General features: G+C 36.6%; 1 protein-coding gene across 7 annotated transcripts in view; it reads right to left on the bottom strand.

The window, feature by feature from the left end:
- Positions 1 to 19313, bottom strand: part of RAPGEF6 (Rap guanine nucleotide exchange factor 6) — a 187462-nt gene that overhangs the window by 137327 nt on the left and 30822 nt on the right. For all 7 annotated transcript variants that reach the window (XM_055143032.1, XM_004609838.2, XM_004609836.2 and 4 more), the window contains exons 2-5: positions 19240 to 19310; positions 18169 to 18225; positions 12054 to 12137; positions 3632 to 3701 (exon numbers count right to left, since the gene is read on the bottom strand). In XM_055143032.1, the coding sequence (XP_054999007.1) occupies positions 3632 to 3701; positions 12054 to 12137; positions 18169 to 18225; positions 19240 to 19310 (282 nt within the window). The remainder of the gene's footprint in view (positions 1 to 3631; positions 3702 to 12053; positions 12138 to 18168; positions 18226 to 19239; positions 19311 to 19313) is intronic.

The raw sequence follows: 19313 nt of genomic DNA, 5'->3' as shown, positions 1-19313 counted from the left end.
TCAAACAGAAATAAAACAATCATTCTCTCTTTTTTAATACAAAATTATTAGAGGGCTTAGATTTTTTAATTAAAATACAGAGTAATATAAGACTTAAATATGATATTTTTAGGAAACATAAATTGAGAGCACAACACTCACTCTAAAATTACTAATTTTAAGCTTATGCATTTTTTTAGAAAGAGCTTATATAAGGCAAGACAAGCATTTTATCCACTGTACAATCTCTCTGGTCCCTGAATTATTTCTATGGTAATTCATAAAGCATTCAAAATTAAACTGATCATCATAAAACACATTTTACAATTAAAATTACCTATCAAAAATATATACTATATACACTTGATGTGTTATGTGATTTTTAAATTTTAGAGACACAAAGTGTACCTTTTTCTCAAACATCTGAGTATGAATCAAACATAATGCTTGCTAACCCTTAAGTATCTCAACATTTACCACTTTTTCTAATATAACCATTATAATCTAAAATTTAAAATCAATAATTTATAGATCATATTAAAATTCACCAGGGACTGGATCGATAGCAAGCGGGTAGGGCATTTGTCTTGCACGTGGCTGACCCAGGTTTGATTCCTCCATCCCTCTCTGAGAGCCTGGCAAGCTACCGAGAATTCCTCCCGCATGGCAGAGCCTGGCAAACTACCTGTGGCGTACTCAATATGCCAAAAACAGTAACGACAAGTCTCACAATGGAGATGTTACTGGTGCCCACTTGAGCAAAAAAAACAATGGGACAACAGTGCTACAGTGCTTAAAATTCACCAATTGTGTCAAAATCTCTATAGCTGTACCTCTCACCCTCTGACATTTAACACAAAATTGAGCACTGCATTATTTGTTTCTTTTTCTCTCCTCTAATCTAGAATAGTTTCTTAGTCTTTTGGGAGTATCCTGACATTGAGATATTTAAAGGAGTACAGGAAAATTTGTTTACTCATTTACCCATTCAAATGAGTAAGACTTAAAGCTGTAAAGAAAGCTGAAGGATGGAGTGCATGCTTTTTGCCCGTGGAAGATCTAGGTTCCATTCCCCACACCTTGTGTTCTCGTAAGTATGCCCCATCACTATGCCAGAAGACGGTCCCTAAGGCACCATCAGGTGTGCCCCCACACCAATAAACAAATATATGTAAGTAAATATATCGATGATAATGAAAAGCAAGTTTCTTAGGTAAAGCAATTTGTTGTGGGTAGGAAGGGTGGGGTACACTGGCTCTGCTCTGGGTTTAGGGATCTCTCCTGTTGGGTTTGATCAAACCATGGTCAATTGCATGCAAGGCAAGCAGCTTACCCACTGTATTATCTCTCATATATCATTATAAAAATATTTGAAAGTCAGAATAAACTTTGGTTTTAAATATAGATATGTAGAGGCTGGGAAAGTAGCATGGCAGCAGGGCACTCATCTGGCATCAATATCCTGGTTCCAATCCCTGGCTCCACAAAAATTAAGCACAAGATATGTAGATACATGTAAGTATGTATGTACACATACATCAAAACATGTTTTCTAGATTGACAGGAGAACCAGGATACAAGCAACAATGTACCAGGAGAAATGCAAATGGTTTCTAACTTTTAACTTCATTAAAAACAAGTAGGTTCCATTAAAAACAAGTAGATCAAAGGTTAACTCCTGATTAGGGTCAGGCAAAGTAGAAGCTTTCCCTTAGTTTTAAAGGGGAACTGAATCAACTGTCAGGGGAGACAGCACAAAGACCTAGAACACAGGCTTGGCATGCAGAGGGCTCTAAGTTCAACTCCTGGCACTTCATAGTCTCAACACCGATGGGTGTAGTCCTGGTGGACTCTAGTACCACTGCAGAGGCTTCCTCCCAAAAATCAAACCAAAAAGAAAAAGGAAAAATCTAATAACTATTTAAGTTAATGACTAACACACTGAATTGTGCACTAAATAATGGAAAGGATGGCAAAATTTATGTTAACCCTATTTTTGTCAATACAAAACGTTTGAACACTGTGTAAAAATCACTTTTTCTTTCAACATAAGAAACGAGAAATATAAATTAACTGGCTAGAGCGATAGCACAGTGGGTAAGGCATTTGCCTTGCACGAAGCTGACCCAGGTTCGATTCCGCTGCCCCTCTTGAAGAACCCAGCAAACTACCGAGAGTATCTTGCCCACACAGCAGAGCCTGGGAAGCTACCCGTGGTGTACTGGATGCCAAAAACAGTAACAAGTCTCACAATGGAGACGTTAACTGGTTCCCGCTCAAACATCAATGAGCAACGGGATGACAGTGATACAGTGATATAGTGAAATTAACTAATGAATCAGAAAAACCAATATGCCTTCCTTAGCATCTCTCAATATCTGTAAAATATTAGCAAACTGTGCACTTAAATATCTCTTCATCTATTTATTTTAAAGAGAAAAATAAAAAAAAACAAACATGCCAAGTATATTAACAATTAAAGGAAATAAACATAAAGCAATACAAAGTATAAGTCCTCAATAAACTGTATTCGAATAATATGCATGGAACGTTTCAAATGCAGAAGCATTCTGCAATACTATAAAACTGAGTAACATGAAATCTTTGCCTTAAAAAGGCACTTAAAATCCAGTTACATGAAATTTAGAACACTCAGTCCAGGGGAATTTAGATGGATCCAGTTTGGGAAATAGAAATAAAAACTAACTGAAAATGTCAATTTGACTACAGAACCATAAAAAAAAATTGTGGTTCAGATTGGAGCCCTGAAATTAAAGTACTTCATTAAGAATTCAACCTCACTACTGAACTGTTCAAGTCAAATCAGATGACATTAACACATATATGAGATGCTAGTATGATAATGAATCCATTCAGTCTAAGTTATTTCTAGAAAGATCGCCTCAAGATAAAGGGAAGCTGCATTCTTGATTCTTCTACTACTGAAAATAAAGTCAGATTTTCTAAAGTTACTTTCAGTATGTACTTATCATTTTCTTAGGAAAAAGTTAAATATTATTGCTTAAATACACACAAAGTAAAAAGATTAAGAGCAAACCATTTCTTACCTGGAGGTAATTGTGACTTTTCTGTTTGTATTTTTGTGGGGAGCATACCTGGCTATGCTCAGGGTTTACTTCTGATTCTGTGCTCAGAGATCACTCCTGGTGGGCTTTGGGGACCATATGGGAACCCTGGTATTGAACCCAGGTCAAACACGTGCAAGGGAAGCACACCCTACCTGCTGTACTACTGCTCTAGCCCCAACTATGAATCTTTCTTTTCCCTATTTTTTCCCTCAAGTCCAGGGCACAGAACATGGATGTTCAAAGAGAATTAACTAAACTGAACAGAAAGAGAGAAATTACTTGAAAAATCAGAGTTCCTTTTTAAAAGCTTTTATTTAAATCCTCTGGTAGAAGTAGTAAGAGAAATTACCAAACTTGGGGCAGTTATATATAAATGTATCATATTTCAAATTCTTTCAAAGGATAAAAAATATTTAGTTTAAAAGACAATTTATCAAATTTGGTATGTTTCTGGTATACTTACTAAAACATCTGAAAAACTGCAGTAATGAAAACTCCTTAGGTATTTAAAAACCTGTAAACACTTAAATTTGAAACTAAAGCATATCAAAAAACATTCTTACCACAATCATTTCTGAAGGCTCTAATACAACACAATCACAGCCTCTTTTTCCTCCAAACTGCTTACCAAAACTACAAAAACAGAAAAACAGGTTCTTTAGCAAGGATGCCAAATAAAATATAGGAAACAACAAAATGAAAAAATTCTGACATTAACCATGAAATTATGATCCTATACATATTTTTAAAATTTATTTCTAAAAATCCTTTCTCTAAAAACTTTTTACTGAAAACTTATTTCAATTAATTTAAATTCCCACCATAAACAGGTCTCTAAAATTTATAACACATACCTAACCTCAAAATTGTTTTTGGTTTTTGTTTTGGGGCCAAAACCAGCAGTAATGGGTTTAGCTAGGAAGCTGAACAGTCAGGAATCACTCCTGGTAGTGCTTGGGAGATCGTATGAGTGCTTGGGAGATCGTATGGGGTGTCAGGGATTAAACCCTGGCTAACCATGTGCAAGACAAACATCCTGCCTACTGTACTATCACTCCGGCCCCCAATCTCAAATTTTGAACATCTAACTATATATGCTGAATTAAAGCTTTAAAAAAAAGACCTAATAAAGAAACTCACATTTGAATAAAGAAATTCAGTAAACTATCGAAGTTATTATTGACAGTTGGTTATATGATTCTGGGGTCAAAATCTGGGGCATCACACAAGAGGTCAACTTTACTACTTTGGCAACATCCCTTGCCCCCAAAGTGATTTCATACTGTTTTTTAAAATAGCATTGGGACTGCAATGCTTCAACAGTAGGTAGGGCATTTGCCTTGCATATGGCTGACCAAAGATCAATTCCTACCGTGTGGTTTCTTTAGTCTTGTCAAGTATGATCTCTAAGCACACAAAGAGTGGTAAGTCTTAACCACTGGGTGTGACCCTCAAACAAATAATAGTGTTGGGTAAGGCAAAGGTAGTATAATAAGTAAGCCACTTGCCTTGCAAGTGACTGAGCGAGGTTCTCACAGAGCTGACTAGGTTTGATCCCCAGCATAACCCTGGGACCTGTCAGAAATGATCCCTGAGAGCAGAGCCAGGAGTGAGCCCTGAGCACTGCCAAATTTGCAGGTATTTAAAAAAAAAAAAAAAAAAAGGATTGACTGATGGAGAGATTATATAGTTTACATTGTACATGGCCAATCTGGTCAGATCCCAGACATCACATATGGTTCCACAAAAGTGATGTGATTCCCAAACAGAGCCAGGTTTAAGACCTAAACACAAACAAGTGTGGCCCAAATCCCACTCCCCTGCCCATCTCCCCAAATAGCACTAGATAAATACAACACCAAGAGCAGTTAGGCACTGGACCTTATATATCATTTTAACAAAACATGGCAAATTGAGGGAAGTGTGAGAACTATGTAAAAAAAACTAATGGAACATAAAAAAATATCCTAATAAAGTTTATGCAAAACAATCATAATAATAGTGTTGAAGCCTGGTTCACTGCTGGTAAAAATGTAAAATGGGATTAGCACTAAAAAAGGTATTTTACATTGATATTTTTATATTTTTTGACCGAAAAATGTTGATTTTTTGTTGTTTTTGTCCAGTTTTTGGCCTCAATTGCCTGTGCTCAGGGCTTACTCCTGGGTTCTGAGCTCAAGAATAACTCCTGGCAGGGTATGAAGGACCATCATGTGTTGCCAGAAATCAGTCAGACATGTGCAGGACAAGATCCTCACCTCTGTAATATCCCTGAAAGGTTTCTAAACAAATCAGAAAGGGCTAATTATTTTATTTTAAAAGATAACCAATTTTTTTAAAGGTGGGAAATACAAAACATGCTAGCCAAATACAAAACATGCTCTCTCTCTCTCTCTCTCTCTCTCTATATATATATATATATATTCAGAGTTCACTTAAAGAAATTATACAATATTACATAAAGAAAATTAAGAACCAAGGGCAATTATGAAGCACAATTATTTCCAAATAACCAAATGAAAAAAATCTGCTAACATATATATTAAATAAACAAGAAAGGGCAGAAGTCAATTATTTAAAAAAGTAAAATTATTGATGGCCTGGATTAAACAAAGTTACACAGTATGTATTTTAATGTGGCAGCTTTAATAAACTTTGTACAAATAATTCTTCATAAAGCATAAGTTCATATGCAAAGAAGTTTATTGAAATATCTTAGTGTTCCTTATTTCTTACATAATAGAACTGTAAATATTTTAAGAGAGGCCTCACCAGGCTGTGCTTGGGGCTTACTCTTGGCTCTGTGCTCAGGGACTATTCCTGACAGGGTTCAGGGGACCATGCGGGGTGCTAAGGATTTAACCAGGGTCCGTCACATGCAAGGTAAGCGCCCTACCCCCTTACTATCTTTCCAATCCCAACAGAACTGTATTTTTGTTTGCTAATCACATAATATATTTTTAAAAGCTACAGAGAAGAGTGATGGACTGGAGCGATAGCACAGCGGGTAGAGCATTTGCCTTGCACATAGCCAACTCAGGTTGGATTCCTTCGGTCCTCTCGGAGAGCCCAACAAGCTACTGAGAGTATTCTGCCTGCACGGCAGATTCTGGCAAGCTACCCGTGGTGTATTCGATATGCCAAAAACAGCAACAATAAGTCTCACAATGGAGACATTACTGCAGCTTAAGCAAATCAATGAACAACTGGACGACATTGCTACAGTGCTCCAGAGAAGAAAGAGACAAATAGTTCAAAAGGCTGGAAATAATCCAACACCTCACCACCCAAAAAAGAAATAAAGGGGAACTAAATTTACACTCCCATCTATAAGAACTGAACAATCATACAAAATACGGAGAACAATTTCAAGACAATGGAACATAGTAGAATATGGCTGTGTTCTGGGGGAGGAGGGGGAATATTATGGCAAGAATAAAATAGGATAAATGGCTACTATTCATATGATTTGCATGTGGAAACCATAGATTTGATCCCTGATGCTGCATGGTTCCTCAAGCACAGTCCTCAGAGTAGCCCCTGAGCAATGACTGCCAGGTGTGGCTCCAAAACAAAACAAAACAAAAATCTAATATGACCCTACAATATCATATTTTATTACCAACTGGCATTTACTACCAACTGGCTGCAAATATCATGAGAAGCCAAAAGAACCTGGAAGTATCAGTGAACTGAAAAGACTGAGATGGTTTTAAGGCATGGTAGGATGGGGGAAAGACTCTTAATATGTACAGGACAGAATACAGGAAAGGGGACAGCAGAAAAGAGGGGATAGAACAAGAATGTGCAATAAGATGCATGTGTGGGCTAAAAGATAACTCAAAACGGCTGAGCAACAGCTTGCATAAAGAAGAGCAAAGTTTGATCCTAGGTAATCCCCAAGCATTACCAGAAAAGTGAGCTTTGAGCACCATCAAGTATTATGGAATCATTCTTCACTCCCCAGAAAAGTATAAAGGGTGAGCATGCATATCTACTTAGGCTATTTTCAGAAATATGTTCTTTAGTTTTCAAGTGAGTAACTATTAAATTGTAAGAAAAAAATAGAGCAGAAAACTTATGTAACACACAGAATAGCAGGTCTTCAGAAAAGAATCTCTTAGTAATGTGATGAATCAACACTAAGGAAGTGCAACATTTGTTCAAATTAAAGAAAAAGTAAACTGAACTGGAGGGTCACACGCCTTAAAACCGAATTCAGATCTCTTTCTAACACCTTGCACAAGCACATACACCATGTACATCAGATCAAAATGGACTGAAGACCTAGATATCAGACCTGAATCTTATATTTTACATAGAGGAAAATATAGGCAGGAACTTTTCATAATATTGAAGCTAGGGACATCTTTAAGGATGAAATGCCACTGACCAAGCAAGTAGAAGCAAAGATAGACAAATGGAACTACTTTAAACTAAGGAGCTTCTGAACCTCAAAGGAAATGATGACCAAAGTACAAAGAAAGCCCACTGACTGAAATTTATATGCCCACCACTCATCCAACAAAGGGTTAATATCCAAGGTATAAAAAGTACTGGTAGAAGTCTACAAGAAAGACATATTGAACTCAAAAATATAAAATTTTGTGCAACGCCAGAAAACTTGCATCACTAGCATATTAAAGATAAGAAAAACAACACAAATTTAAAATAGGAGGGGAAAATACAATACATTACAAAAGAATATACAGGAACTATATCTAATAAGTACACATAAAAGAGCTCAATATCATTAATCGGTTTGAAAAATGAAGCTCAAAACACTTTACAGTGTTTTTAATAGTGTAATACTTTAATACAGTTTTTATTACAGTGACTATAATAGCTAGAATGAAAGCTGAACATGCAGAAATAGAAATATCTCTTACACACTACTGGTGGCAGCCTGAAATAATTATACAAATATTGTGGAACACTGTAAAGTAATTTATTAAAATTCAAGACAAGTTATGGAACTACTATAACAACATGGCACTCAAGCAGGTAGATGAAGTCTAACAGTATAGATTAGAAACCTGGAAATCAGCACACACAAGTAGATATTCAATTTACAGAAAAGGTGGCAATTAACTGAAAACAGTGAATTGAAAAAAGACATATGGGGTGGGGGAAGGCAGGGCAGACCAAGTGCTCCTTCCTCAATGGCAAAGAAAAAGGACATACTGGAATCCATATGAAAAAAAAATTGAATTAAACTATATTATACTCAAAAAGCAAGTCTATGTATACTATATCTCTACATGTTAAAGGAAAAAAAGAATAGTCTAGAAAGTAAAAAGAAAAACAGATTAATGACCTGAGGAGAAACAGAAACATTTAAGAAACTTAAGGGGCCAGACTGGATCAAAGCTGCAGAGCACATGTCTATAGCATTTTCAAGGGTCTGACTTGGATATACAGCATGATCCCCACAGAAGGATTTGGCCCCTATTAGAAAAAAAAAAAAGAAAAAAGAAACTGTAGTATACCTACATTAGAGTTAAGAACTTGTATTCATGCAAAAATATTAAGAGAATGAATAATACAAGGTTCATAATGGGGTGGAAGAAAGATATTTTCAATAAACTACTAAGAAATTTTTCTTTTAAAGGAACTAGGGAACATAATATGCAAATCAAAGCTATAATGAAATAAATGTACACAACATAGTAACTAAAATTAAGAAGTTAAGAAAAATATAAAAATGGAAAACACTAAATGCTGGTGAGGATGAAACAGGAATTCTCACACATTGTAGGCATGGTAGGTTTTAAAGATAAGTAAGATCCACTTTGAAATACAACTTTCAATGAGCAATTAAAGCTGAATAAAGATATGTCCTGTGAGCCAACAATTCTCTGCTAGGTATATCCTACAGAAATACACTGACAAGTGCGATAAAATGTACAAAAATGTTCACAACTGCTTTACTCAACTACACAAACAATAGTTTTTACCAATAAGAATGAATTAGTAACATGAAACATAACTGAGGGCAGATACAATAAAATGGGTAATAAAAAAAATGAAGACTGAGTTAACATCTTAGATTTGTGACTGACTGAAGAATCAAGGACTACAATCCTTTTTTATTATTTTCCTTGAACTTTACATGATAGTGTTTACAAAATACCCCCAAAGCACTGAAATGAATATGTAATATAGCCAGTGATTGTTGGGACTATAGATGTTATTTGGGGGAGAAAGAATAAAATATCTCTAATGTCTTATGTGGAAACAAGGTTCTTTTGTTGTTGGATAAGAGTGAAATGTTTTTAGAAGGATTCATAAGAAAGCCAAATTGCCAAGGAAACAAACTTCACTGATTATTTGCCTCACAATTGCAAATATACTGGTTCTGTTTCAAATCCAATTTGCAATGAAGAAAAGAATAGCTGAGTTTAGCTTTGTCAGTAGAGGTGCACTAATAGAGGAACTGTAGGAAAATCTTGGCTTGTAGGATATTTATGTGAAGGTAAAGGAGGTCATGGGGCCAGAGAATATAGTGGGGAGGACATTCACACACAGCCAATCCAGGCTCAATTCCCAGCATCCCGTATGGTCCCCCAAGCACTACCAGTAATAATTCCTGAGCATTATTAGGATAGCCAAGTCTGACTCAAACCTTCCACTTCCCCATCCCCCAAAAAGGAGGAGGCCCTGTTATCAGCCTTAGGGCTGGCCTAGCAGAGGGTAGAGGGGTCTTCTGTGTATCAATTCCATTTTCTAAATAAATTTAGATGCAATTATAAGTATTACTTTGTAAACCTTCTAAGAACTTCTTATTACTGGAAAAGAAGACATTAAAAAGTTACTTTAGGAGGGGCTGGAGCAATAGCACAGCAGGTACGGCTTTTGCCTCACAGGTGTCCAGTGCGGGTTCGAATCCCAGCATTCCATATGGTCCCCTGAGCGCCGCCAGGAGTAATTCCTGAATGCAGAGCCAGAAGTAACCCCTGTGCACTGCTGGGTGTGACCCAAAAAGCAAGAAAAAAAAAAAAAGGTACTTTAGGGGCCATAGAAGTTAATGCAGTGGGAGATGCTTGCCTTGCATGTGACAGATGCAGGTTTGATCCCTGGCCACAGCATATGGTCCCCCAAGTCTCACCAGGAGAGAGAGAAAGAGACAGACAGACAGACAGACAGACACACACACACACACACACGAAGGAAGAGAGGAAAAGAAAGTTACTTTAGAGAGCTGAGGTGATAGCTAGAGCATATACTTTACATGCAGGAAACCCAGATTGATGCCCAATTCTGCAAGGTCCCCATCCTTCCACCTTACCTCACCCTCACTGTTGCAAGGTCCCCATCCTTCCACCTTACCTCACCCTCACTGTTGCAAATGGCAGCTGAACACCACTGGGTATGAAAAATCCCCCAGCCTGATATTACATTTTCATGTTATCAAATCATAATTTAAGGTTCCCCCAAATCTGAAGAATTGCTAACAGGGTTTTCTTCAGACTATATTCACCTTTTCTCCCTAATAACTCCCTTCTTTTACCTAATAATTAGATGAAAACAATTAAGCTACTTTCATAATTTTAATTATTAAAGTTCAGAATTTATCTTAAAAACTTTCAAATAACTAATAACTATAAAGCTTACAAGCCTATTCATTCTATATAATTATATAAAGTTAATATAACTTTACTCCTCAAAACTAGTAATCTACATAAAAGTTCTATCAGCCTCTCTCTTTTGCAAATGAGGGAACTGAGACAAAAAGAGGTTATGTAATGTGCCAAAGTAATAGTTAAGCACAGATAAGAACTCATGCAGTCTGGTTCTTAGGTGTCATTTTTATAGGCTTTTGAGAACTCTGAGTAGTAACCTGCTAGAACCTCATGGAAACACTGTTACAATCCTCAATTCACAGATAAGAAAATTAAATTTCTCATTAGTAATTAACAAGTGATAGTACTGGAATTCTAACCAAGTCTGCATAGTCTAAAAACCAATTTTTTGAATATTAAGAGATGTTGCCTCTTGGGGTCAAGGATCGTGTCTCGATGGCAGAACCTAGCTTTACATGGGTTTGCTTCCAGCACTATGAAAAATAAATAAAACAAACAGATGTTAGCTTTCTAACCATTCACAGAAGTAAATTTAAAAACACTGTAAATCAGGGAGTTGGAGATATAATATAGGGCTTAAGGAGGTTGACTCTGGATTAATCTTGACATCATAAGGTCCCCAAAGACTGAGTGATCCTTAAGCAGAATAGAAGCCCCAAGTGCCATGCGGTATGATACTCAACAAAACCAAACCAAACAAAACAAAACCCCACAAAAATGTAAGTCAGATCAAATGAGATTAAGATACTATGTCATGGTGCAAATTTAAAGGTAACACCTCCAATTAAAAAACAAAAGGCATAGTAAGGAAATAACAAATGCCCAAAGAAAACAGAACCTGAAAACTGGTCTACAAAACTGAACTTGACTGGGAGGGGTGTCTGAGACAATGGTGGTGGAGGAAAGTGGGCACTTCCAGTAGAGGGTGTGGTGCTGGAACATTGTACCCATGAAATTCTACCAGTAACAATACTGTAAAGCACAGTACTAAAAATAATTTTTTAAAAATACATAAAAATAAGTAAGTATGGGGTTGGAGAGATAGTACAGCAAGTAGGAAGCTTGTCTTTCATATGACCAACCTAGGTAAAACCCCTGGTACCCCATTAGGTTCTCCAAACCCTGCCAGGAGTAAGCCCTGAGTGCTGCTGGGTGTGACCCAAGAACAGAAGAAAAAGAAATAAATAAAACAGATTATAATCACCAGAAATATAACTGCAACTTGACACCTAAAAGTTTTTCCAATAATGTCAATAAGCAAAGGTTCTTACAAATGTTTCATTCGCCTACAACTGGAAAAAATACACAATTTACAAAAAATACTTTAACATAAGAGATAAAAAGCTGTAACATTAAATTTGCCTGTAGCATGCCATGCACTGACTAGCAGATGTAAACATACCTGCAAGGAGGCAAGACCATGGACTCTTTCATGAGTACAGATCCAGAAAGCAGGATATACCAACATCTGGCAATAGTTTCCGAACTGTTAAAATGATAAATAAATGAGAAAAGAAATGTACATACTCACAAATAAAGTCAACATGCGATAAATAACATTATATATATTCTGACACTGTCAATCATTAAAATTAAATATCACTACTTGGGAATGTGCCTTATGTTTATATGAACCATGTCATACAGGGCAGTTAAAAATCACTAAATTGTGCTGTAGCAATAGTTATGTTTAGATGCCATTCACACACTCCCAATTTTATCTAACTTGTTTAAAGAAATTATAAAGCTGCCAATATATGCATCAATCAGAAGTAATTAGTGTAAAATCTTCACTGATGTATCAAGAGCAGCAAACCACATTTAATGCGGTGTAAAGTAGAAATAACTGATCTCAATAAAAAATATATATATAGATATATTAGCACACAAGACTCAACCTGTAGCAACATGTTAGTAATCTCTTATATAAGGGATTAATGGCTCCAGGGAGAGATACAGCAATCTTCACACATTTTCCTCTGAGGAAATTTTTTGGATCACTTTTAGTGGGTTATTCATAAGCATTAAAAAACTTATTTACGACATGCCTTTGGGGCAGCCGTGGGTGTTGATTGGGAAAATTCAAAACAATGGTGGTGGGAAGGTGTAATGGTGGTAGGGTTGGTGTTGGAGTGTTGAATGTAATAAGTTACTGTGAACTACTTTATAAAGTAAAATTAAATTAAAAAAAAAAAGCTGGAAGGGAGGGAGGGAGGAAAGGACTGTAAGACCGTGGCAACAAGCTATATTCAAAACATAGATCCATCAACTTGGGGCGGGGAGGGAAACTCAACCCACCCCCTTCGAGGGGCTATAGCAAAGACAGCCAGGCGCAGGGGCAAGAGACTCTGCGTGGCTCTCTTCCAGGAACTTGGTTTTATAGTCTCTGGATGTTGGATGTTGTGAATTGGAGCCATGGATTCCTAATGTGTCTCTTCCCGTGTGAATTTCGTGATTCCTTCTATTGTTGCTAGTGACCATTTCCTAAAGTATCTGGAAGCACACAGAAAAGAGTGGAAGTAATCTAGCCACCTCTTGATCTACCTCTTGATTTCAGGTTGACATGTGAAATTGATTAATGGAACAGAGGTTAATGGAACAGAGGTTCCTAACGTTGTGTCTCTTCCCAAGTGCATTTCAGAATTCCATAAGGCCTTCTGGTTAGTGATAAACAACAGGCACTTTGTTATTAATATATCTAGTAACATAAGGGAATAATTAGAAGGCATCTTTGGTAGCTTCACTGATTTTGTAGTTCTTTGGGAATGACCATATGTATGTTGAAATGAAAAGCAACAGGTGGAGAGCTCAATGCAGTGGCAAACCAGCCTCGTGCCAAGCTGAAGCTCCTGATGTGGATTGTTCAACTCATTATTATTAAATAAAACCTCACTATATTTTATTTTCATGTTTGTTTTCTTTTATTTTTCTTTACCATGCCTCACAGTCATCAGAGCTTACTCCTGACTCTGTACTCAGGGTTTACACCTGGAAGTGGTCAGGAGAACATATGGCATGGCATGTATCAAACCAAGATCTGTTTCAGGCAAGGCTTACCTTAATTCCTACACTATCTCTCTGCCCCCGCAAGTGTCTGTTTTCATCACAAGTGTATTAATACTTTAATAACTATTGCAGCATTTAGAAGAAAGCAGTTGAATGCTTGACTGGAATAATAAATGAATAGATGTTTTACTGAATATTTAGCATTAAATTAGTGATTAGTATTAATGTCCGTGTAGGATAACATTGGGTTTGTCCTTTTAGCCTTGCTACAGGGAACTTAGTTTATCTTAGAGCAATGGCCTTTCTGTATGGACACACGAAGACAGTTAATATTATGCTTTGTAACTTGGGAGCCGATTGACTCCAATAATATTAACTCCCAGGCATCTGCTTTCTCGACTCAATTGACCTGAGTTCCTAGCACCCCAAAATCAGGGTCCCGACGAGGGACAGAATGGACCCAGAGCAAGCTGTGAGCTACCCTGGCATCGAAATGGGCCAAGCCAAAGCGCCACAATACTCAACTATAATTGAGAACATGGGCATAGACAAATGCTGTCATGATCCAAAAGTAACGACGAGACTAGGACCCTGATGGGGCTAAGAAGACTAACCTGGCCTGAGAACTGTGGTCTGGATTCACTGGGTGTGGTTCCAGTAAAAAACAAATCAATATAAAGTTTGATTGTTCCTCACTCTTTTGACTATGTCTTTAAACCAACAGTGCCAATTCATTTGATATGTTCATTATACTCAAATCTTATAGCAGTGAACTTCTGTGCTTTCCTCATGCGATAAGTTTAGGAATTTACAGCTACATCTTTTGTTATTTTCCCTAAGTTCATGGTGGTTAAATGCTGAAGGAGTGGTGTTAAAGTACCAGTTGGATAATTAATCAGGTTCTAACAAGAAATCATCACTTTTCATAGTTAAGCACAATAGGAGTGATTTTCTTGCACAGAAATTGTGTTTTTGCTCAAGTAGCTTTGCTACATGTGGCATTCCAGAAAACTGGGTTCTCGTCATTTTTTAACTTGGCTGCTTAATTCTCCTCAAGAGAACTAAGACTTCTTGATAATTATATAAAAGTCCATTTGCTTACTTCTGTCAAAGATGGTACAAATCTAGGCAATTCTCTAGAAGCATGTGTACATGTTTAGGTAAATTACTAGCAATGAAGATAGCAAAGTCTCTTGCCCCGGCTTCTGGCAGTCTTCACTGGGCCCCCCTCGGAGCGGGTGGGTTATGTTATCCTAAGAGCCCGGGCAGAGCCCTGGCAGTCAGCAGCCGAAGACCTCCTGAAGCCCACCACAGCTATGCTCAAGGCCCCTCTCCACACGTTCGGACGAGACTCACGCATGAAGGAACCGGCAGAGGAACACAGGTGTGCGGGACCTGGGGCTGAAATCTCCAAGTCTGCTCAGATCGGGACTGGGCCTCTTCCGCCCAGATCCCCCATTTTCCAGTAGCTAGGCGGTCACACCCAGAAACTGCCCTCAGCACCGTGTAAACTCATCAATGGCCAACATCCAGAGACTATAAGACCAAGCTCCTGGTGGCCGTGCTACATCTTATAGCCTAGTTCTCCCTCTCCAAGAACCTTGTAAGCTACTGAGTTTCCTGCCCGCATGGGAGAGCCTGGTAAGCTCCCTGGTAAGCTTCATATGCCAAATGAAGCTTACCCTGGTAAGCTTCATTTGGCATATGAAGTGTATTCATATGCCAAAACCAGTAACAATGATGAGTCTCATCCCCTGACCCTGAAAGAGCATCCAATGCAGCACTGATGGGAAGGACAAGTAAAGAGAGGCTGCTAAAATCTCAGAGCTAGGACGGATGGAGACGTTATTGGGTCCAGTCAAGCAAATCGACGATCAACGGGATGACAGTAATACAGTGATACAGATCCATCAACATTGAAAACATGAGATCTAAGCTGCTAGGGAGTAGGGGGAGCATGATGGAATACGGGAACACTGGTGAAGGAAAGTAATTGACAGTGATGGTGAAATTGGATTGGTGTTGAAATATTATATGCCTGAAGCTCAACTATCAATAATTTTGTAAATCATGGTTAATTAAATTATTTAAAAAATTTTAAGAAGACCCTGGCAACACATCTAATAAATAAATACAAGGTGAAACACTTCATGTGGGACCATGTTATCTTCTCTGTAAACAAATACAGTAATCCAGCAATAATTCATTTTAGAGAAGGGAGGCAAACTTAATCTTGTCAAATCTTACTCCTTTAAAGGTTTCACACTATTTCTAAAAAGAAGACAAAAGTTCTTAAGGCAGCCATCAATTGACCTCCTAGATTATACTCTTGCTGTTTTTCTTTGCTCATGACACCTGATTATACCGTTTTCCCTTTTCTACCAAGGTGTTTTCATGTCAAGGTAAACTATACACTCTTTTAGTCCATATAGTTTACCTTGATTAACTTTACATTTTAACAAAGCTTTGTTGGATCAAAGGGATAGTACAACAGTTGGATGTCAGTTGGATCCCCAGCATCATATACAGTCCCTGGAGCACCGCCAGGAGTAATTCCTGAGTGAAGATCCAGGAATAAATCCTGAGCATAGATGGGTGTGGCCCCAAAACAAACAAAAAAAGCTTTGCTATAGTCAGAGACAGATAACTCAAGATTCTTTAAAAACCTGGTTTATTGATGCTTGAATGTATACCACTGAACACTCATTTTAAGCATACAAATCATTTTTATGAAAATTTAAAAAATTATATAAATACTAATTTTATATTTCTATCAGGAGGTCACTTGTGCTTCTTTGCAGTCAATTCCTGACACCAATGATCAATAATCATCTATGTCTTTAGATCGCGATTTTCTAGATAATTCAATTAAATTGTGGCCCCTTCTCTCAGCAGTGAGAAAAATTTTTCCCATGCAGCTAAGTTTTTTCAACATCACTTAGAGAAGAGGCTTTTCTTCCTCCACTCGATACACCTAGCAACCTTTATTGCAAATTAACTGTTTATATATTTGAGAATTTACTTCTGGGATCTATTCCATTGGTCTGAAACCTGTTTTTAGTCTAGCACCACACTGTTTTGATTACTATACCTTTATGTACCTTATAAAGTCAGAGACTACAATATTTCCCATCATCTTTTTTTTCTATTCAAGAAGTTTTAGTTATTCAAGAAGTTTCATGGTTCCATACAAATTTTATAGTCTTTGTTCTCTGTCCTTTAAGAATGCCAGTGGTATTTTGATAAGGATGGCACTGAATTTATATAAAGCTTTGAGTAGGAGGGTCATTTTAACAATGAAAGTTCTTCCAAGTCATGAGTCTGAAATATTTTTTAATTTCCTCATATTCTATTTCCTTTTAATAGTGATTTAATTTTCAATTTTCAAGTCTTTCACCTCCTTTGTTGATTCCTATGTACTTGGTGTTTTATTGACATACTTGTAAAATGTTTCTCTTAAAAATTCTTTCTCTCCTAGTTTATTGTATGCATACAGAAATGCAACGGATTTTCATGTGATTATATGTAGCCTACTACTTTTGCTGTATACTGTTTCTAAGTTTTCTTGACAGTCCTTTAGGGTTTTGTATGTGTATTATCATGACATCTGAAAATAGCAATAGTTTAGTATCTTTTACAACTTGAACCCCTTCAGTTTCTTTCTTTTGCCTAATAATGTGGTCAGGACTTCAATATTATGTTGAATAATAGTGGTAAAAGTGAATATACTCAATTATTCCACACCTGATATCACAGAGAACTTTTTCAATTTTTCATCATGGAATACAGTGTTAGTTGTGGATTTGTTGTACATGGCCTTTTTACTATACTGAGATAAGTTCCTTCTGTACCCATTTTGGACAGAGCTCTTATCATTAATGGAAACACAGGAAAATTCCAAACGCTTGTAAACTAAAATAGAAGTCTGATTTAAAAAAAAAAACTATCTTTGTTTAAAAAAAAAAAAGGCGGGGCTGGAGTGATAGCACAGCAGGTAGGGCGTTTGCCTTGCATGCGGCCAACACAGGTTCGAATCCCAGCATCCCATATGGTCCCCTGAGCACTGCCAAGAGTAACTCCTGAGTGCAGAGCCAGGAGTAACCCCTGTGCATTGCTGGGTGTGACCCAAAAAGCAAAAAAAAAAAAAAAAAAAAAAAGGCAAACCTCAACATACATTGACTGAAGTCAAAACTCTGATAACCTTTTCCAAAAAAGTTAATGAGAGCCTTAAGGAGAGCTGCTCATCTAGATAGTAATTACACATGTGTGTATATTAAACTTTGCTTCAATGTACAGTTTTTGTACTCTATGTACACATCATAGTTTATGAATATATTTCAATTATCCAGAAATTATTGTATAGAAACTATTCTAGAATCAAATAAATTTCAATGTTAAAAGTAAAAACTTAAAACACAGACCCAAAAATAAACTGAGCACTGCAGAGTATAGAACAAAAACAAAAAATAAAACACTGAAGCCATTAACAAGTTAATTACATAGATACTTACCAAAAAAGAATTTGATTAGTACTGTATCTCTCATAGCGCGCTCTTGAAGACATTAATCTAAAATATTAAACAGCAAAAAAATTCTTTATTTTGCTTAAAAATTTTATTATCTTAACAAGTCAGGTTTATCTCTGTATTTTCACTATTTACAGAGTTTTGAAATATATGCATAAAATGCAATAATTTCAGTAACAAACTAAAATTAAGGGCAACAAGTATAATATTCCTATGTACATCATATAACTTGTTAATGTACTCTAAATAATGCTCTTCTGTATGTTGTAAAAGCATACATTTTGCAGTCTAAAAAATTAAATACATAAATATGCCTGCAATATTAAAAATAGTTAAAATACTAAAATATTTAAAATACTTTTAGTATTATTGAATGTCCTAGTTTTGTCAAATATTTCTTTGTCAAAAATAGGAAAATGAGGGAGTGGAGCAATAATACAAAGGGTAGGGTGTTTGCCTGCATCTGACAGAACTGGGTTTGATCCCTGGCATTCCATATGGTCCTCCAAGCAAGCCAGGAGTAATTCCTGAGTGCCAAGTCAGGAGTTACCTCCAAGCATTGCCAGGTGTGGCCCCAAAACAAACAAACAAACAAACAAAAAAAAACAAAAAAAAAGGAAAATGAGGTTTGTAAGTTTATGAGTCTTATTCAAGGAAGGAAGCTAATGCTACCAAATAAAAAGTTCTATTCTTTCCATTTTAATACATTATATCTTAACATTTCCCTTTTTGAATATCTGACACAAATACTAATAATGAACCAAAAATATTAATAATGAACTACAAAATGGTTACACTTGTTTTTACACTGGCTAGCACTCTGAGCACACTGTTTTAGTTCTTTTTCACTTAATCCTAAAAATACTGTAACAAATCACCTCATTATCCCTATTTTTACTGATGACAAAACTGACCCTTGGATGTTAAGGTTCATGGTTAATGCAAATTTCTATGCTTAGCCTACAAAAAGCCCTACATAATCTGACCTCTGCACCTACTTATACAAATTTCAACACCATAATACATGCTCCTTCAGAAACACTGTAGCACACTTACCTAAGTTGATGTTCCCTGAGATTTGATAATATTTCCATTCCATGAAGATAAGAATATATGGTATTTAAATCCTG

The sequence above is a fragment of the Sorex araneus genome, chromosome 6 (assembly GCF_027595985.1).
Source record: "Sorex araneus isolate mSorAra2 chromosome 6, mSorAra2.pri, whole genome shotgun sequence".
Taxonomy (NCBI): Eukaryota; Metazoa; Chordata; class Mammalia; order Eulipotyphla; family Soricidae; genus Sorex; species Sorex araneus.
This window is presented reverse-complemented; position numbering and strand designations above follow the sequence as displayed.